General features: G+C 47.8%; 1 protein-coding gene across 1 annotated transcript in view; it reads right to left on the bottom strand.

The window, feature by feature from the left end:
- Positions 1–22,069, bottom strand: part of PODXL (podocalyxin like) — a 71,727-nt gene that overhangs the window by 5,397 nt on the left and 44,261 nt on the right. Inside the window, exons 3-7 of the mRNA XM_018047491.1 lie at positions 4,044–4,724; positions 2,908–3,128; positions 2,318–2,389; positions 336–483; positions 66–127 (exon numbers count right to left, since the gene is read on the bottom strand). Of these exons, the coding sequence (XP_017902980.1) occupies positions 66–127; positions 336–483; positions 2,318–2,389; positions 2,908–3,128; positions 4,044–4,724 (1,184 nt within the window). The remainder of the gene's footprint in view (positions 1–65; positions 128–335; positions 484–2,317; positions 2,390–2,907; positions 3,129–4,043; positions 4,725–22,069) is intronic.

Here is a 22,069-nt window from a genome sequence, read left to right as displayed (position 1 = left end):
CCGGGGGCTTCTGAGGAACAGGCTCCTGACCCAGGCTATCCCAGCATGTGGGGCTGCCCACTTACGTCTTCTAGTTTGTCCCAGTTGTCTTTCAGCAATTTATAAACGTCCGTGGGATGGAGCTTTGCTGAGGGGGAGAGGGAGAGATGCCGGTTCAGTGGTCTAGCTCAGAGAGACATGGCAGGGACAGGGGGCTTCCTGTTCGTCCGTCTCCTGAGCAGTGTCTCTCGTGCAGGTGACGGAGAGTTGACAACTGACCCATCCTTGTGGCTCCTGTCACCCCCCTGCCCCATTCCCACCCCAGAGAGGCCTCCCCGCCCTGGCCCTCAACTCACTGATGATGGTAATGTGTTTGATGTCCACTTCCTGGGCATGTGAACCAGGAGCCATCTCTATATAGCACTGATCTTGAGTTTTGTTGAAGGAGGGTTTTACTGCTTGGCACAACACCTCGACCAGTTTGTGATTCGAAGCGACTGTGTTCTGTTGTGGGAAGACCACAGGTAATTGCTCGGGGATCACGACAGCAGCCTAGGCTTGCAGGGCCGCCCTTGCAAGCTAAGGTCAGGACAAGGCTGTTGCCAGCTGTGAACCGATCGCCTGGACTGGCGGATGACATGCTCTCCTCCTGGGCCAGCCCCTGCCTTCTCTGGCTCAGGTGGACGTCTCCTCCCTCGACCCCCCGTCCCGTTTATCTCATCTTGGTTGAATAATGCCATTCCCCTGAGTGTGCCCCTTTCTCTCAGAGCTCTTTAATCATGACCTGCTGCCCGTCATCATTTCTCTCCCCTGGAAGGACCTGCGGAGGCACTGCCAGTGCAAAGATGCCAATGAACCTGCATGTACCAGCCCTTGATGCTGAGTTCAGAGACCTCAGGAGGGGAAGCGCCCGGCTCTCAGCTCAAGGTCATCCATCCCTCGGCTAAGACCGAAAACCTAAATAGGCTGACAAGAGAAGGGCAAGGCCATCACTGCACAGGGGGACTCGGGAGTGTCTGGAAGACGCACAGGACATCTTTGAGGGGCTTCCTCTGTATTTCTAAGCAGAAAGAGCATGGCTGATGTGGCTTTAGGGCTGAGGGTGAGGAAGCAAAGTGTGGGGAGCTTTTACCCAGTCATCCAGAGGCACCCCAAACTGGTGTTTCTCAGACTTTGGAATAAGGACACCAAGATGAAGAAAAGGACTCTTGCTTTGGCTTGTCCCACAAACCATCCCTTGGGTTTTCTACCTGGAATTTCCTTAGGCCTACTAACTCCCCGGCCCTCCTACCAGGTAAAGATGCAGGGCTTTCCTCTTCCCATTTACGGCGAAGGAAAAGAAGGCTTACCACCAAACACACCCCTGCCAAGCTTCAGCCAAAAAGGGAGCTGGAGGAAAGGCTGGGCAAGCGTCAGCGTGGTTCTCGCCTTGTCCAACAAGCCCAATCCCAGGAAAACCCTGCTCTGTTTGAAAACTCCAGCTTTTCTATAGTTGACTTGGAAAATTCCAGCAAAATGGACACCCGAAAGAAAACAACTGCAGAAAATAGGTAGCATTAAAGTATTGTAAACCCAAGCTTTCCCTGCCGCTTGCTTTCACTTTCTGGTTCCTAGGGGTGTTTGCAAAATAGCCACTGACCAGGAGAGGGCGGCAGTGAGCCATCCATAACCAGCACTCACTCGGACCTCAGCTACTGAGTAAGCACTGCGGGAGATATCCCCAGACTAAAGCCCTTAATCCTAGGGAGACTGGCAGTCTGAAGGTAGTGGACAACACGGCTACACTCTCTCTTTCATGCAAACGGACTCACACACGTGCTGACACCAGCTCCCTCAAACAATCCACACACACACACCATCCTGAGTGGAAGAACATCTGTTGGCAACGGCTCCCCTGGGTTAGAGGCAAGCTGTCAGATAATACATGGAGCAGGAAATATAAAACCACAGACTCTTAGAACAACGAAAGTTAGGCAGACTAAGTCTCTTCTCTTCAACTGAGGCCTCTGAAGCCCAAAGAGATGGGCTTAGCAAAGTCACATCCTGAACTAGAAGCAAGCAAGAACCAGGGCTTGGGTCAGACTCTCAGAAATGAAAGCTCAGGAGACCTGGTATTTCTGGCCCTGTAGCAGCCCTGTGGGCGGGGCTTCCTTTAGAGAAGCTGGTTCTGACCCTCTGTAAGATTGGAAGGACCAAAAACAAGGGCAGGAAATGAACACATCTCTCAGCTCCTTTCTACAAGGAACACTCCATTCCCTTCCACTTTCAGTGATCCTGGAGCTAAACCGCCTTTGGAAGATGTAGGTCAGGATGGGGCCCAGAGGAGCAAGGTACTCACACAACTGTTGGCTCCCGAGATGTTCAGGGAGAGTTTGCTCTCATTCAGCTTTTCAGGAGGACGGCACTGGATCTGAAAGAAGCCACTGGGATTAAGGGCCAGGTTGAATTTGATAAGATCTCATCTTTGAATCCTCCCTCCCTCCCTTAGGTGCTTCCCTGGTGGCTCAGAATCTGCCTGCAATGCAGGAGACCAGGGTTCGATCCCTGGGTTGGGAAGACTCCCCTGGAGGAGGGAATGAAAACCCTCTCCAGTATTCTTGCCTGAAGAATCCCATGGACAGAGAAGCCTGGCAGGCTACAGTCCATGGGGTTGCAAAGAGCTGGACACGACTGAAGCGACCGACACACACACACACAGTTAGGTGGGTGACACCAGGCAAGTAACTTGCGGCAAACTGGGAGCTGGCCAGCTGGGGTCTGACAGCCAGGTATGTTCCTGGTTATCCCGTTCTCTAAGGCCGAGTCCAGCAAAGCCAGAGACAGTGGGTGAAGGATACTGGCTCTCACACCCCCGCCAGGGGCTCTGGTAGAGAAGGGTAGAGATGCTCTTCCTGGAGTCCCTTTCTCTCTCAGTCTGGGCTCTCTTACCTGCCCTATATTTGTTGGAATTACTGAGGTGGGAGAACGGGTGCTGGAGCTTTGGGGGACATTTGATGTCAACTGAGTGCTGGAGATGGTGGATCTCCTGACCAAAGATGTGGTCCCAGGTCCCAGTGAAGAGCCTGTGGGATGCTGAACTCCAGTGGTGATGGTGACAGCTGGCGTCTCCCTGGAGGTGTGCTGAGTTCCTTCAATGGTGACCTGTGTTTCTGTAAATGGGAAAACAAAGCTTATGAGGAAAGGTGAGTGGTTTAAACAGAAAAAGGATAGTCTTTCCTGTTCTCAGTTTTCTGAGGTTCTTCAGTCTTCCCCCACCCCATTTTGGCTTTACAGACCACAAGCAGAAGGAGGCAAGCTATGAGAAAGAGGAGGCAGATGGAGGAAGCCAGGTCCCGGCACCTAGTACAGGATGAGGTGTGGGAACTCGAGAGAAGTATCAACAGCAGTGACAGTGCCAGAGCAGATGTCAGCGGAGTAACTGCTTCTGCCAGGCTCCTACTCTCTTCTTCAGGCCTCACAGTGACTCTGAGGAAAGTACCATAATCACCCCTTTCATAGACAAGGCAATGGAGCCTCAGAGGAGCTTCATGAATTCCGCACTAACCCGTGGCAGAGCAGGGACTGGAATCCAGGTTTATCCAACTCAGGGCCCTTGCTCTTATGCAGGACATAACTGTGCTCTTGGGGTGTGGTTCTCTAGTAACTTCACCATGTACCCACATGACATGGCAGCAGGAGGGGGAGAGGGGTGGGATGGGGTGGGAGGGTCCCCCGAAATGCGAATGCTCAGATTCACACCAAGAGACTCTGATGCAATACATCTCAAATGGGCCATGAGGCTCATGATCCATCAGTGAGGCTTGAAATGAATTTACTGGACTAAGACTAGCACTTAAAAAAAGGAAAACACTCCACTGGGCAGTTCAAAACCCCGAGCTCTCATCACAGCACACAGCTCTGCTGGCCGCTGCTCACCGCTGGATGGGAAACAGGCTGAGCGAAGGCGGTGCACATTTACGCTCTTTAACCCACAGCATGAATCTCCACCTTCTAGCTGAACACCGGTACAGAGCACAGACATCTGCAAGCTCCTTCCTGCTTCAAAAAGGCAAGGCAGCACTTACTCGGTGTGGTCAGCTGGGCTGTGAAGGTGGGACTTGTCTTCCTGCCTAAACTCGCAGTTACAGTCATTTTGTCTGATTCCGCAGGAGAGCTCCCTGCGGGCTGTGGACGCCCAGAGGCTGGAGTCACAGGGCTGCCGCTAGGCTGCTGAGCGCCTGCGAGGCTGGTTGAGGAAGACAGGGTAGGAGAGCTGCTCGGGGTGCTATTCGGATCTGGAGAGGTGGAGACTGTCTGACTGCCTTTCGTAGTGGTCCCGCCGGCTGTGGTCACGCTGTGGGTACCTGGGATTCCGGATGTGGGTGAATCATTACTTGCATTACTTGCATTACTTGCATTCCGGCTGCTCGTGCTTTCAGGATTTGTTGGGACGGTGGTTGATGTGGTTGTAGGATCTTTAGCAGCCACAAGAGAGGTGCTCCTGGCTGCGGCAGTTGGGCTTTGCTGGGCTGAGTTTGACATCACACTTGTGACAGATGTTTCAGACACGGGTACGCTGGTCAGCGCTATAGTCGCAGTGGGTGTCGCAGTGGGTGTCGCAGTGGGTGTCGCAGTGGGTGTCGCAGTGGATGTCGGAGCTGCACTTTTTTTGCCTGTGGCTGGATCTGAATTGGCTTCATTGGATTCTTTCTGTTCCTCGGTGCTTAAGTTGACATCTTTGTTGGTTTGCGTTCCTATGGCATCTCCTATGGACAAAGACAACACAGAATCAATTAGGGTATTAGCTGGAAGTCTTTCTCTCTCCATTGCTCCAGCTCTTCCCCAGGATCCAGAGGCCTTGCTCACATCCCTGCCACCTCTAAAGGGTCTGGGCCCTTGATGTGCCCAGATTTCTCTGGGGTTCAAGAAGCCTCTAAGAGGAAGGCTGAGGAGAAAGCAGAGGAAGTCAAGAGAAATTCCACTCCAGAGAAGGACTCAGCACCTAGTCCCACTGCCTGTGGGAGCCTGCAGTGCATTCTCTGCCCTCCCCATCCAGCCCCAGGCATGAACCGTTCAAGGTTAACACATCCCAGCACAGAACCCTCATCGTCCCTGCCTCCTTCTCCCAGACCCAGGAGCTTACAGAAAACACAGCAGACTCACACATATCCCAGTGCCCTGTTCTAAACATGGCATGAGGGACCTCTGTTCCTCTGGAAATCTATCTAGAAGGAGAAACTGGAAAAGTGAAATTACACAAATTGCTACTTAAGGACAACTGTGAGACACACTGAGGGGTTCTCTGTGTCTAGCATGGGAGCTCAGTCTTGTCAAGGGGCCAGAGACTGAGCATATTAAAAAGCAGAGACATCACTTTGCCAACAAAGGTCTGTCTAGTCAAAGCTATGGTTTTCCCACTAGTCATGTATGGATGTGACAGTTGGACCTTAAAGAATGCTGAGCGCCAAAGAATTGATGCTTTTGAACTGTGGTGTTGGAGAAGACTCTTGAGAGTCCCTTGGACTGCAAGGAGATCAAACCAGTCAATCCTAAAGGAATCAGTCCTGAATATTCGTTGGAAAGACTGATGCTGAAGCTAAAACTCCAATACTTTGGCCACCTGATGCAAAGAGCCAACTCATTAGAAAAGACCCTGATGCTGGGAAAGATTGAAGGCAGGAGGAGAAGGGGACAACAGAGGATGAGATGGTTGGATGGCATCACTGACTCAATGGACATGAGTTTGAACAAGGTCCGGGAGATGGTAAAGGACAGGGAAGCCTGGCGTGCTGAAGTCCATGGGGCCACAAAGAGTCAGACACGACTGAGCGACTGAACAGCAACAACAGGGATTGAGTGAAGGAACAGCTAAGTGACAGGTTCAGGCCCTGGGATTACAATGGAAAGTAAGACACAGATGCTTACTTGTGCGGCCCTAAAGTTCTAGGACCCACAACAGATTTCCCAACCTGGGAATCCAACACAGGGACTGAGAACCCCCAGGGAATTTGACTTTGAAGGCCAGTGGTATTTGATTACAGAACTTCCACAGGACTGGGTAAACAGACTCTTGGAGGGCACAAACAAAATCTTGTACGCACCAGAACCCCGGAGAAAGGAGCAGTGATCCCACAGGAGACTGAGCTAGACTTGGCTGTGAGTGTCCAGGAGTCTCTGGCAGAGGCGTGGGTTGACAGTTGCCTGCCATGAGGTCGGGGGCACTGAATACAACAGTACTGGCTTAAGTCCTTCTGAAGGAGGCCGCCATTACCACCATTATCCCTACCATAGTTTGGCCTCAGGCCAAACAGGGAGGGAACACAGTCCTGCCCATCAACAGAAAATTGGATTAGATTTACTAAGCATGGCCCCACCCATCAGAGCAAGATCCAGATTCCCCCACAGTCAGTCCCTCCCATCAGGAAGCTTCCACAAGCCTCTTATCCTTATCCATCAGAGGGCAGACAGAATGGAAACCACAACTACAGAAAACTAACCAAACTGATCACATGGACCACAGCCTTGTCTTAACTCAATGAAACTATGAGCCATGCTGTGTAGGGCCACCCAAGACAGATGGGTCATGGTGGAGAGTTCTGACAAAACATGGTCCACTGGAGAAGGGAATGGCAAACCACCTCAGTATTCTTGCCTTGAGAACCCCATGCATAGTATGAAAAGGCAAAAAGATATGACACTGAAAGATGAACTCTTCAGGTTGGTAGGTGTCCAATATGCTACTGAAGAAGAGTGGAGAAAGAACTCCAGAAAGGATCAAGAGATGGAGCCAAAGCAAAACCAATGCCCAGCTGTGGATGTGACTGGTGATGGAAGTCAAGTCCGATGCTGTAAAGAACAATACTGCACAGGAACCTGGAATGTCAGGTCCATGAATCAAGATAAACTGGAAGTGGTCAAACGGGAGATGGCAAGAGTGAACATTGACATTTCAGGAATCAGTAAACTAAAATGGACCAGAATGGGCGAATTTAATTCAGATGACCATTATATCTACTACTGTGGGCAAGAATCCCTTACAAGAAATGGAGTAACCCTCATAATCAACAAGAGAGTTCAAAATGCAGTACTTGGGTGCAGTCTCAAAAATGACAGAACAATCGATCTGTTTGTTTCCAAGGGAAACCATTTAATACTACAGTAATCCAAATCTATGCCCCAACCACTAATGCCAAAGAAGCTGAAGTTGGACAGTTCTATGAAGACCTACAAGACCTTCTAGACCTAACACCAAAAAACAAAAAAAAATGTCCTTTTCATCATAAGGGACTGGAATGCAAAAGAAGGAAATCAAGAAATCCCTGGAGTAACAAGCAAGCTTGGCCTTCAAGTACAAAATGAAGCAGGGCAAAGGCTAACAGAGTTTTGCCAAGAGAATGGACTGATCATAGCAAACACCCTCTTCCAACAACACAAGAGAAGATTCTACACATGGACATCAACAGATGGTCAATACAAAAATCAGATTGATTATATTCTTGGCAGCCAAAGATGGAGAAGCTCTATACAGTCAGCAAAAACAAGACCAGGAGCTGACTGTGGCTCAGATCATGAACTCCTTATTGCCAAATTCAGACTTAAATTGAAGAAAGTAGGGAAAACCACTAGACCATTCAGGTATAACCTAAATCAAATCCCTTATGATTATACAGTAGAAGTGACAAATAGATTCAGCAGATTAGATTTGATAGACAGAGTGCCTGAAGAACTATGGACGGAGGTTCGTAACATTGTATAGGAGGCAGTGATCGAAACCATCTCCAAGAAATAGAAATGCAGAAAGGCAAAATGGTTGTCTGAGAAAGTGAAGTAGCTCAGTCGTGTCCGACTCTTTGCGACCCCATGAACTGTAGCCTACCATGCTCCTCCATGGGATTTTCTAGGCAAAAGTACTGGAGTGGGTTGCCATTTCCTTCTCCAAAAAACAACCTGGTGAGGAGGCCTTACAAATAGCTGAGAAAAGAAGAGAAGCTAAAGGCAAAGGAAAAAAGGAAAGGTATATCCATCTGAATGCAGAGTTCCAAAGAAGAGCAAGGAGAGATAAGAAAGCCTTCCTAAGTGATCAACGCAAAGAAATAGAAGAAAACAATAGAATGGGAAAGACTAGAGATCTCTTTAAAAAAATCAAAGATACCAAGGGAACATTTCATGCAAAGATGGGCACAATAAAGGACAGAAATGGTATGGACCTAACAGAAGCAGAAGATATTCAGAAAAAGTGGCAAGAATACATAGAAGAGCTATACAAAAAAGATCTTAATGACCCAGATAACTACGATGGTGTGATCACTCACCTAGAGCCAGACATCCTAGAGTGCAAAGTCAAGTGGGCCTTAGGAAGTATCACTACAAAAAACAGCTAGTGAAGGTGATAGAATTCCAGTTGAGCTATTTCAAATCCTAGATGATGATGCAATGGCACCCCACTCCAGTACTCTTGCCTGGAAAATCCCATGGACAGCGGAGCCTGGTAGGCTGCAGTCCATGGGGTTGCTAAGAGTTGGACACAACTAAGCAACTTCACTTTCACTTTTCACTTACATGCATTGGAGAGGGATATGGCAGCCCACTCCAGTATCCTTGCCTGGAGAATCCCAGGGATGGGGGAGCCTGGTGGGCTGACGTCTATGGGGTTGCACAGAGTCGGACACGACTGAAGTGACTTAGCAGCAGCAGAAGATGATGCTGTCAAAGTGCTGCACTCAATATGCCAGCAAATTTGGAAAACTCAGCAGTGGCCACAGGACTGGAAAAAGTAAGTTTTCATGCCAATCCCAAAGAAAGGCAATGCCAAAGAATGTTCAAACTATCACACAATTGCACGCATCTCACACACTAGTAATGTAATGCTCAAAATTCTCCAAGCCAGGCTTCAACAGTATGTGAACCGTGAACTTCCAGATGTTCAAGCTGGATTGAGAAAAAGCAGAGAGGAACCAGAGATCAAATTACCAACATCCACTGGATCATAGAAAAAACAAGAGAATTCCAGAAAAACATCTATTTCTGCTTCATTGACTATGCTAAAGCCTTTGACTGTGTGAATCACAACAAACTGTGGAACATTCTGAAAGAGATGGGAATACCAGATCACCTGACCTGCCTCCTGAGAAATCTGTATTCAGGTCAAGAAGCAATCGTTAGAATAAGACATGGAACAACAGATGGTTCCAGATTGCGAAAAGAGTACATCAAAGGTATTGTATACTGCATCTTGCTTATTTAACTTACATGCAGAGTACATCATGCAAAATACCAGACTGGATGAAGCACAAGCTGGAATCAAGATTGCCAGGAGAAATATCAATAACCTCAGATATGCAGATGACACCACCCTTATGGCAGAAAGCAAAGCACTAAAGAGCCTCTTGATGAAAGTGAAAGAGGACAGTGAAAAAGTTGGCTTAAAACTCAACATTCAAAAAACGAAGATCATAGCATCCAGTCCCATCACTTCATGGGAAATAGATGGGGAACCAGTGGTAGACTTTATTTTGAGGGGCTCCAAAATCACTGCAGATGGCGACTGCAGCCATGAAATTAAAAGATGCTTACTCCTTGGAAGGAAAGTTATGACCAACCTAGACACCATATTCAAAAGCAGAGACATTACTTTGTCAACAAAGGTCCATCTAGTCAAGGCTATGGTTTTTCCAGTAGTCATGTATGGATGTGAGAGTTGGACGATAAAGAAAGCTGAATGCCAAAGAATTGATGCTTTTGAACTGTGGTGTTGGAGAAGACACTTGAGAGTCCCTTGGACTGCAAGGAGATCCAACCAGTTAGTCCATCCTAAAGGAAATCAGTCCTGCATATTCACTGGAAGGACTGATGTTGAAGCTGAAACTCCAATACTTTGGCTGCCTGATGCGAACAGCTGACTCATTTGAAAAGACCCTGATGCTGGGAAAGACTGAAGGCAGGAGGAGAAGGGGACAACAGACGATGAAATGGTTGGCTGGCATCACTGACTCAATGGAAATGAGTTTGAGCAAGCTCCAGGAGTTGGTGATGGACAGGGAAGCCTGGCGTGCTGCTGTTCATGGGGTTGCAAAGAGTCAGACACGACTGAGTGACTGAACATCAACAGACAATTAAACATCATATTCTGGTGACTCCGTGGAGGAAATGAACAAGGAAATGATGCAAAGAACAAGGAAGTGATGCTGTTAGACAGAGAGTTAAGGAAAAGCGCCTCATGAAACTAAGGTCTGAAGGACAATAAGCCGAGAGCCATGAAGGTGAGGAAAAGTGTACCAGGGAGAAGGAAAGAACCTGCAAGTCCCTAAAGGAGGGATAAGAGCTCAGAGAACACAAATCTGAGTGCAGTTTTCTGAGTGAGGGGGGATGGGCAGGGCCCAGAAAGCTTAGGGCCTCACAGTGAATGGGCACTAACATGCTGTCCAAACAGTAGGGTTTTGAGAATAAAACGGAAGCTCTCTTAAAAACTGTAGCCTATGTAAAAGGAGACATAAGATCACCCTCCTTAGACCAAAATAGGATTTGGGATTTTAAGTGCTCAAAAAAGTCACTGAAGGCTTATAAAAAGCAAACAAGTTTGAGAGGGTGATTTACAAAGACACATCCCCTTGCTGCTCTGGAGAACACGGACGTGGAGATGGGAAGAGAAGAGGCTGTTACAGAAATTCAGATGAAGTGGGTAATAGCTGCAGCAAGTCCTTGACACAAGAGCCAAAACAAGGATGGATTCAAGACTGTATTTTGGAGAAACAATCAACTACTTGCTGATGTACTAAGGGAGGGGAAGAGGAGAAGTCAGGATGACTCCTGGTTTTCTGTTTTGAGCAGAAGGAAGAGAGAGCTGGGATTCAGAGAAGTGGACTCTGGCCATTCTTCACAGCCAATCAGAATCTGTAATCTAGTGCTATGCTTGGGGAATTCCCCACACAGTAAGACCGATGGAAGCAGGATTTGCCTCTTGGTACATGATAGATGCTGAAAAATGCCAGCCTCTCTTATGACTAGAGCCTAGGTGTGCACTAAGCTGCTATGAATGAGTCAGCTCCAGCTGGGCCAGTGAGTGAAGGGGCCGTCCATAAGTTCTATAAGCCTGTCTCGGATGACGTTAAGGGTGACCCTAAATGTGGTCTTCGGGGCTTCCCTGATGGTTCAGTGGTAGTGGGTGGGGAAGATCCCCTGGAGGAGGGCGTGACTCCCCACTCCAGTACTCTTGCCTGGGAAATCCCATGGACAGAGGAGCCTGGTGGGCTACAGTCCATGGGGTTGCAAAAGAGTTGGACACGACTTAGCGACTAAACAACGAAATGTGGTCATCAGCAATCCCAGCTCCTTCATAAGCTGGAGAACGACCCAACAGCTTTCATGTGTGTGCATGAACACACATACATTGTGCTAATGAGAATCAGAAATTTGCATGAGGAGTGGCTCGGGCAATAGAAACGTGAGAACTAGTTTCTCAGCCTTACTGGGGTTAAAGGTAGGCGGAATTCTACAGACACGAAGTGACGTGACTTTACTATCCTACAGCATCTCACAGAGAGGCAGTCACAACATCACCTCCCATCCAGAATGAAGTGCCCATAAAGTGGCTTTGGCAGGACTGAGTGGCTACTGCCACAGAACAATATAAAGGGCATACATAAAAGGACATGTGTTAAAAATCAATGTAGTGTTATGATTTGACAGTGGTACTTCTTGTAACTGATCACATCAGAGTACCTTTCTGGCAAAAAATGAGATTGCTGGACAAGAGCATCAGCATATTTAATAAATTAAGGATGCGGGGTGGGGTGGTTACTTCTTACAAAGATGACTAGCTGAAAGTAGAGGTTTTCAAACCCCAAACTGTTGACATTTGGAGCTGAATGTATGCATGCTAAGTCACTTCAGTTGTGTCTGACTCTTTACAACTCTATGGACTGAAGCCCACCAGGCTCCTCTGTCTATGGGATTCTCCAGGCAAGAATACTGGAATGGGTTGCCATGCCCTCCTCCAGGGGATCTTCCCAACCCCAGCATCGAACCTGTGTCTCTTACATTTCCTGCACTGGCAGGTGGGTTCTTTACCACTAGTGCCACCTGGGAAGCCCTTTGGGCTGGGTACTTTTGTTATGGAGAGTGTCCTATGCAGTGTGGGATGTTGTTAGGTCTCTAGCTACTAGATGATAGTAAGACACATACTACCCTTCCCAGCTGGGATAACTGGCAGAAGACGCGGGTTCAGTCACTGGTCGGGAAACTAAGATACCACAAGCCGCACAGCAGCTAAGCCCACTCACCACAAGCAGAGAGTCAGTGGGCTGTGGCGGAGGATCCTACACGACCCAACAAAGATCCTGCAAGGAAGAAAGATCCTGTGTGCCACAACTGAGACCCAACACAGCCAAGTAAATGACTAAAAAGAATTTTTTAAAAAGGCTCAATCTGCGATGGAACGTGCTTGGAAGACTCAACCACTTTTCTCCTGTCTGATGACGCAGTTTCTATCCTGCTTGAAAACTCAATAACCTTACTTGAGCTCAGTGCCAAAGAAAGCCATATCCTTCCATCATCTCTACCACTCTTCATGTTTCTCAAACCTGTGATAACAGTCAGATGCCTGAGAAAGACAGTCTAACCCAGAAGAAGGCTTCTACTTTAAAAAAAATCTGCAAAAAGTCTAACAAATAAGCCTGGATGATAGACTGTAAGGATGCTAGATCAGAGAAGGACGATCACAATTTTTATCAGGTTGAATTTCTCAATCTGGGTGTGCATACCAGGGATCTGGGGCCATCATGCTGACTCAACCAGCTGGAAGCAGTACTGTCTTCTTAGCTGGTTGACTGAACCAGAACTCAATGGTAGTCTACATATTAAAGCTGCCAGAAATTCTCTGTTATAATGAATAGGAAGTGTTCCAGTGGTTTATCATGTTTGGTCTGCTCGCTCACACTCTTTGTTCCATCAGTTCAGTTCAGTTGCTCAGTCGTGTCCGACTCTTTGCGACCCCATGAACCGCAGCACACCAGGCCTCCCTGTCCATCACCATCTCCCGGAGTTCACTCAGACTCATGTCCATCGAGTCCGAGATGCCATCCAGCCATCTCATCCTCGGTCATCCCCTTCTCCTCCTGCCCCCAGTCCCTCCCAGCATCAGAGTCTTTTCCAATGAGTCAACTCTTCGCATGAGGTGGCCAAAGTACTAGAGTTTCAGCTTTAGCATCATTCCTTCCAAAGAACACCCAGGGCTGATCTCCTTCAGAATGGACTGGTTGGATCTCCTTGCAGTCCAAGGGACTCTCAAGAGTCTTCTCCAACACCACAGTTCAAAAGCATTAATTCTTCGGCACTCAGCCTTCTTCACAGTCCAACTCTCACATCCATACATGACCACAGGAAAAACCATAGCCTTGACTAGACGGACCTTAGTCGGCAAAGTAATGTCTCTGCTTTTGAATATACTATCTAGGTTGGTCATAACTTTTCTTCCAAGGAGTAGGCGTCTTTTAATTTCATGGCTGCAGTCACCATCTGCAGTAATTTTGGAGCCCCAAAAAATTAAGTCTGACACTGTTTCCACTGTTTCCCCGTCGATTTCCCATGAAATGATGGGACCGGATGCCATGATCTTCGTTTTCTGAATGTTGAGCTTTAAGCCAACTTTTTCACTCTGCACTTTCCCTTTCATCAAGAGGCTTTTTAGTTCCTCTTCACTTTCTGCCATAAGGGTGGTATCATCTGCATATCTGAGGTGATTGAGATTTCTCCCAGCAATCTTGATTCCAGCTTGTGTTTCTTCCAGTCCAGTGTTTCTCATGATGTACTCTGCATATAAGTTAAACAAGCAGGGCGACAATATACAGCCTTGACGTACTCCTTTTCCTATTTGGAACCAATCTGTTGTTCCGTGTCCAGTTCTACTTGTTGCTTCCTGACCTGCATACAGATTTCTCAAGAGGCAGGTTAGGTGGTCTGGTATTCCCATCTCTTTCAGAATTTTCCACAGTTGATTGTGATCCACACAGTCAAAGGCTTTGGCATAGTCAATAAAGCAGAAATAGATGTTTTTCTGGAACTCTCTTGCTTTTTCCATGATCCAGCGGATGTTGGCAATTTGATCTCTGGTTCCTCTGCCTTTTCTAAAACCAGCTTGAACATCAGGGAGTTCACAGTTCAGAGAGCTCAAATGACACTCCCTTCCTCAAGGTTTTGAGAAGTACTGTATTTCGTGTGCTCTAAAAAGGACATCGTTTCATGTCTCTGAGCTGAGGATGAATTATAAATTATTTTAAGGCACACTCTGGCAGTGTTTTTTCTCCCCTACATGGTTCGTAAAATATAGTGCATTTTATCTTTGATGGTGTTCTGGATTTTGATTAAATTTGGTGTGTTGGGGGAATAGGAGCATGTTATTTTGACTGTTCATCAGCCTGGTATGCTGGTAGGTTGTTGATATTTCTGCTGGCAATCTTGATTTCAGCCTGTGACTCATCCAGCCTGGGATTTTGCATGATGTACTCTGCATGTAAGTAAAATAAGCAGGGTGACGATATACAGCCTTGACGTACTCTTTCCCCAATTTGGAATCAGTCTATTGTTCCATGTCCAGTTCTATTGCTTCTTGACCTGCATATAGGTTTCTCAGGAGGCAGGTGAGGTGGTCTGGCATTCCCATCTCTAAGAATTTTTCACAGTTTGTTGTGATCCACACAGTCAAAGGCTTTAGACTGTAAGGAGATCAAACCAGTCAATCCTAAAGGAAGTCAGCCCTGAATATTCACTGAAAGGACTGATGCTGAAGCTGAAGCTCCAATACTTTGGCCACCTGATGCAAAGAGTCAACTCACTGGAAAAGACCCTGATGCTGGGAAAGATGGAGGGCAGGAGGAGAAAGGGATGCCAGAGGATGAGATGGCTGGATGGCATCACTGACTCAATTGACATGAGTTTGAGCAAACTCCAGGAGATGGTGAAGGACAGGGCGGCCTGGTGTGCTGCTGTTCATGGGGTCGCAAAGAGTCAAACATGATTGAGCGTCTGAATAACAATGACAACGACATGCTGGTAGGAGCTGCTGCTGATTTCAGTGGGAATGGACAGCACGTTCCTTGGGTAGCGGGGCATGAGCAGAATTTCATTCCCAGGAAAAAAGTGGGTACCATACCCTTGTGGCTTGTACCCTCGGGCTTCCCTTGTGGCTCAGCTGGTAAAGAATCCGCCTGCAATGCGGGAGACCTCGGTTCTATCCCTGGGTTGGGAAGATCCCCTGGAGAAGGGAAAGACTGCCCACTCCAGTGTTCTGGCCTGGGAAATCCCATGGACTGCATAGTCCATGGGGTTGTAAAGAGTCGGACACAACTGAGAAAGTCCTTCTCTTCTACCACACCCTAGCATGACTTAGAAACTGAACAACCATATCCTAGGCAGCAGGACCAGCATGGTAATCAGGGTAGTCTGACGAGGGGAACTGGACAGTGGCTAATAATCATGTGTTTTTTAGGATCAAAATGGATTAAAGTGCTACCTCTGAGCCCAGCAAACTGAGACCTAGGCTGAATCACCACAGTAGAGACACAAGCAGCTGCTCGTCCAGGTATCAGGACTGAATCTTTTCACATTCTCAAATGATGTGATGATAGCAAATGAATGAAGGACAATAGCAAATACCAGCACAGCTAAAAATTGATTTTTAAAAAAAGGCTAATAAAGCAGTAAGGGAAATAACCCTTGGTGATGACCAAAAGGGAATAACAACCCAGAAAGGCATAAATACAAAATATGAGGTATAAAACCAGTAATATATTTATAATATAGGCCATTATGAGCAAATGCTAACAAGTCTGAGGCATGTTTCTCCACCCTTACAACAGCAAAAAGCTGGAGAAACGGAAAATCAATGACTTTTCTTGAACCCACTGGCGAACTTGGGTCATGGGCAAACAACAACTAGCCTGAAAACTGGAGAGTCAACCACAGAGAGAAACCAGACTCAAGGGTTTGCTTACATGACAGAATTTGGCAAGAAGATTAAAGTTAAAATGTTTAATGAATTGCTAAAGGCTGACCATGGGCTCCTGTAAAAGTGGAAACCTGAGAACTGCCGAAATCAAAAGCTTTACACACTTGTAGAGGCTCCCCCAGCACCAGGAAGGCCACCAAGGGCTGGTAAAGATGCCCAGAAACAGCCTTGAGAAAGCTTCCCCCGTGGGGCTGGCTGCAGAGAAGAAACAGCAGTGAGGGCTGACACTCTACACAGCGCCCTATCACCTGGGGGGAAAAAGCCTGCCTTGTCAGTGGACAGCAACCAAATCTATGGCCTGAGGCCACTGGTGGAAACCCCACCACAGTTGGGGGAGGAAATGACAGGTACCAGTGAAACACCACGGAGATGCCGCCCAGATCCATCACCCCTCTCTCTGCTGGAAGACAAAGGCATTCAGCTGCAGGAGAAAGGTAAAAAAGCATAACCTGAAGGAAGTGATGCAAACCCACTGCAGCTGGGGAAGGGAACAAGAAAAATAAAAAAGCTCTTTCCTCCTGGGAGAGGGCAGGAATCCGTGCTAAGTCCAGCAGGATTTCTAGAAAAGAGACAGGAACACTAGCAGAGCCCACACCCTCCAGCCCCAGGTTCCAGTGCCTTTGCAAATATCTGGGAATATGCTTCTACCCTGCCATGAACTCAAAATGCTAGCAAGTATGAAGTAAAGATAAGTGGAGTATAGCTGGAGGGGGCTGCCAAAGTCAGGCTCCCTGGGAGCAGCAGAAAGGGAGACTGACAGGCAAGCATGGGCCAAGGTCTCACCTGTGTATCATCAAGTTAGGGGTTTGCTTCTTTGTTTTGTTTTTCGTTTCCGTTTTGGTTTCCGTTTCCCTTTTGTTTTTGATGGGCACCATTTTTTAAGTCTTTATTGAATTTGTTACAATATGGCTTTATGTTTTGGTTTAAAACACCTGGTATCTTAGCCACTCGACCAGGGATCGAACCTGCACCCCCTGCATCGGAAGGCAAAGTCTTAACAGCTGGACTGCCAGGCAAGTCCCCAACATTAACTTAAAAGTTAACAAGTCAGCCCCACTGATTAGATGAACATAAACCCTCACGCTGACGACACAGCAGAAGAAAAGCCATGCTTCAGGCGACCGCTGAGCCACAAAGGGACGTGCACCGTGTGAGGCTCCTTTCACTTATTCACCTGTTTTTGAGGTTCATCCATGTTGTGGCACGTGTCAGTTTTTTATTTTTATTGCTGAATGATATTCCGTGGTAGGGATAGTCTACATTTTGTTTTCCCGCTCATCAGCTGACGAACATTCAAGCTGTTTCCACTTTTTAGGTACTATAAACAGTGCTGCTCGGAACATTTGTGTACAAGTTTTTGTGTGGCTGTTTCATTTCTCTTGGGGATATACCTAGGAGTGGAATTTCTGGGTCACATGGTAACTCTATATTTAGTGTTCTGAGGAATAGCCAAACAATCTTCCAAAGTGGCTGCACCACAGTACATGCCCACCAGCAATACAAGATGAGCCTGGAACATCTTGTAACAACAGAAAGTAAAGAAGCGCTTAAAAAAAAAAGGCAAAAACAAAATCGTAGGCAAGTCCAGCTCTCAGGGAACCAACCTGAGAGCTCCCAATAGGCAAACCTGGAAAACTCTGATCAACAAAATTAAAAAATATGGGACCGAGGGGAATCCCCCTGTCAATGCAGGAGACACCAGCTTGATCCCTGACTCGGGAAGATCCCACGTGCCGCAGAGCAACTAAGTCCATGAGCCACAGCTACAGAAGCCCACGTACCCTTGAGCCCACGCTCCCCAACAGGAGAGGCCACCGCAGTGAGAGGCCCACGCCCTTGCTCGCCGCAACCAGAGAACAGCCACAATTTGGAAGAGATGAGACATGGTGAAATGCAGTGCTCTATTCTGGAACAAAAAAGATCATTAGTGGACATGCTGGTTAAATAGGAATGACGTCTGTAGGTTAGGTGATAGCACTGTACAGTTAATTTCGTAGTTTTGATAAGAGGACCATGGTTTATAAGATGCTAATATTAGGGGAAGATGATGGAAAGGTATCTGCCACTCTGCATCATCTCTGCAGCTCTTCTGTAAATCTAAATTACTTTAAAGATCTGTAAAAATGTTTTTCAGTATTTATTTTGGTTGCTTGGGTCTTAGTTGTGGCTCGTGGCATCTTCCATGGCAGCTCAGACTCTCTAATTGTGGCGCGGGCTCAGTAGTTGTGGCCCGTGCACTTAGTGTCCCACGGAACGTGGCTCCATACAGGTAACAAGCAAATGTTATTAACACTGGTGGCAAATAAGTTACTTTAGAATCATAGACTAGAGTATCACATAGCACTGAAGATCAGAGACAGGTATTATATTGTTACATACATGTTTATCTGTGTAATATACATATTATGTATTATGATACATGTATTAGGGCTTCCCTGATAGCTCAGTTGGTTAAGAATTCACCTATAATGCAGGAGACCCTGGTTCGATTCCTGGGTCAGGAAGATCCACTGGAGAAGGGATAGGCTACCCGCTCCAGTATTCTTGGGCTCCCTTGCGGCTCAGCTGGTAAGGAATCCACCTGCAGTGCGAGAGACCTGGGTTTGATCCCTGGGTTGGGAAGATCCCCTGGAGAAGGGAAAGGCTACCCACTCCAGTATTCTGGCCTGGAGAACTCCGACTGTATAGTCCATGGGGTTGCAAAGAGTTGGACACAACTGAGCAACTTTCACATATGTGTATTAACATGAATCAATCTAAAAACTATACTGAACAACAAAAACCAAAACAAAAATGTATCTGGTTTTACTTATAGGGTTTACAATCTACAAAATTAAACAATATAGTTTTAGACATAGAGACACAGAAAATATTTACATTCTACACAGAATTTAATACTAAATTTAGGATAACAGCCACTTCTGGGGGAAATAGGAAGATGCAACAGGGACATCTGATTTTTTTTTCCCCTCCAAGGAGGGAGTGGCTGATGGTGTTGGATGATGAAACTGCCAACATGGAAGTTGCTGGCAACCTCAACTTGTAGTTTCCATGGGAACAGTGCAGGTGGAAGCCTAACTGGGGCTGATAGAAGATGAGTAAACGGCAGGGAAGTGAGCTTCTGTGTGTAAATAACTTTATCATGCTGGCAAGGTGCTAAGTTGCTTCAGTCGTGTCCGACTCTGTGACCCCATGGACTGTTGCCTGCCAGGCTCCTCTGTCTATGGACTTGTCCAGGCAAGAACACTGGAGTGGGTCGCCGTGCCCTCCTCCAGGGGGCCTTGGGATGGAGCCCGAGTCTCTGGCACCTGGGAAGCACAAGAACTTTGTCAAATGCCAGCTATGAAGAGCAGTGGCGAGCTATTGGAAGGCAGTTGCTGGGAAGGAACTGCAGTAGTCAGGAAACTTTTGCTCTTCTCCTCGAAGGTGAGAGATGCTGGAGCTGAGAAGGATGCTCCTTTTGTTTCATTCCCTCCTTAAGATGCAGAGGGAGACACCCATGTATTAGATGGTAGGATGCTTCTGCCTATGAAACCAGAGGGAAGAAGATGGATACAGCCATCAAGACACTGGAAACGGTGGTAACAGAAAGACAAGTTTCCATTTGACATCCTCAGTTCTCTCAGCCAGGTCTAGAGGAAATCAGTATACCGACAAGGATGAAATAAGAGAGGAGGAGGAGCAATGTGGACACAAAAGTATGAAATACTCATTAGGGTAGGAAAGGGAGCAGAGCGCCAAAGAATTGATGCTTTTGAACTGTGGTGTTGCGAAGACTCTTGAGAGTCCCTTGGACTGCAAGGAGATCCAACCAGACCATTCTGAAGGAGATCAGCCCTGAATATTCACTGGAAGGACTGACGCTGAAGCTGAAACTCCAATACTTTGGCCACCTGATGTGAAGAACTGACTTATTTGAAAAGACCCTGATGCTGGCAAAGATTGAAGGCGAGAGGAGAAGGGGACGACAGAGGATGAGATGGTTGGATGGCATCACTTACTCAATGGACATGAGTTTGAGTCAATTCCGGGAGTTAGTAATGGACAGGGAGGCCTGGCATGCTGCGATCCATGAGGGCGCAAAGAGTCGGACACAACTAAGTGACTGAACTGAATAACTGAACTGAAGGGAGCCTACTAGAAAAATGGTGCTCAAACTCTAGGGAGCATCAGAATCACCTGGGGAGCTTGTGAACATACCTGTTTAGGAACTCAGCCCAAATTTCTGATTCAACAGATCTGGGGTGGGGCATCACAGTTTGCATTTTAACAAGTTGCCAAGTGACTCTGTTGCTGTTGGTCTGAGGACCACACTTTCAGAACCACTCAACCGGAAAAATACAGGATGACTGTCAAGTGGTATCTGGTGCCAAATTGGGCCAGAAATCCTGAATTTAAAAATAGTAACCCAATCAGCCCCTGTGTGATTTTTTCTCCTTCCACTGTGTGCAGGTAGGCATAGGAACAGGAGACAGGGTTCACCCGGGAATGGAGTTTTTGCCAGGTGAGTTATGACGGCAGAAGATGCAAGAGACCTCAGCATATTTGTAAGGTTGGGATTATAATGGTAGATGGTGACACATAGGGTGGGTAAACCAGACAGGGGCTGAGAGGCAGTGACAAAGTCATGGGTCATCAGAGTGGCTGCCTTCTGTTCAAGCAGTGTGGTCCAGGTATACCTGAGCAAATGAACTGGAAGGGAAAGAAACAGTGATCAAAGAATGAAATGCAGAGGTGCTGCGCAGCGTGGGGATGATCAAGCTCAGGGGGTGAAATGGGAATACCAGCGGGGGAAATGGCAACCCACTCCAGTGTTCTTGCCTGGAGGGTCCCAGGGACGGGGGAGCCTGGTGGGCTGCCGTCTATGGGGTCGCACAGAGTCGGACACGACTGAAGCAACTTAGCAGGAGTAGAGATGGGAAAAGGTCAAGAAAATGGGAGGCCAGGCTATTTAAGTGTTTATCCGAATGTGTACTGAGCTCCCCAAGAAGGAGGATGGGAATCGACATAGAGGAAGGAATGAGTGGTGGGGAGTGAAGAGGTGGGCAGAGAGCAGCAGTGAGGAGCTGAGAATGAAGCTGGTATGAAGGGTCGAGCTAGCAAGGAGCCAGTTCCTCCCCACGCTGACCTCCAGCGGGGAGACCAAACAGGAGCGGGAGAAGAAGGCTGACTCCACTCCTCTCCCCTGGGATGAGAGGAGCACTGTTCTCAGTCTGAGGCCCTGCTTTCTCCGGCTCCTGGCCATTTTCTTATCTGGGATGGACTCTGGACTATTAATAGCGGGGGAAAGGAAGCTCAAAAGAATGCCCCAGGAAGAGGGTGTGCACAGGGAAGGCCACGAGATGGGAGGACCTAGGCCTGGACACCAGCATCCACCCCCTCGTCTTTTGTTTCCTCCAGTTCACCTCCCCTGAGTGTGGTTAAAACCAAGAAGCTTCTTGGGCAGCTAGGGGGAGGCAGCGAAAGGGGCAGAAACCAGGCAGGATGAACCAACATCTTCATGGAAGGATGTGATCAAGGAAGGCACAAAGCCAAACGGAAGCCTCTAGTCCTGGTTCTCTGAGCCCCAAGGGTGGGAGGCAAGCCCTTGGCCCTCTTGAAACCTGTGAAATGGGCTGTGTGGCTTCTAAGGTCTCCCAAGAAGGTATATGCAACTTTCCCAAGCACAACGCTGCTTTTGACATGGTAACGGAGCCAGCGGAACCAGCCACTTCAGAGGCCAGCTCCTTTCCAAGAGCTGTCTGACCTTGAAATGCATTCTCCCAGCCTGTGACATACATCTGCTTCGGAAGCCACCTCCTTCCCTCCCAGGAGCAGGCTCTGTGCATGTCGGGGGAGGGCGCGCTGTGATGCTGCCGCAGGTTCAGCCTGGTGGGAATCTGAGCCCTGCCCAGCTCTCTAGGGCCCCCCATCCTCAGCACCCCAATCCTGCTGCCCCTCTTGAACTGGCCCACTTATTATTGCCAGGCTTCTGTATGGCAGCTGGGAATTCACTTCAGTAGGAGTGGGGCAGGATGGGGGGAGCTTTGGAAGGACACAGACCCCCAGACTCTTGGGTGGGGCAGGGACCTGGGGCTGTCCTAGAAGCTGAGAGGAGCTGCAGGCCCACTG

This window comes from Capra hircus, chromosome 4, assembly GCF_001704415.2.
Source record: "Capra hircus breed San Clemente chromosome 4, ASM170441v1, whole genome shotgun sequence".
Lineage (NCBI taxonomy): Eukaryota > Metazoa > Chordata > Mammalia > Artiodactyla > Bovidae > Capra > Capra hircus.
This window is presented reverse-complemented; position numbering and strand designations above follow the sequence as displayed.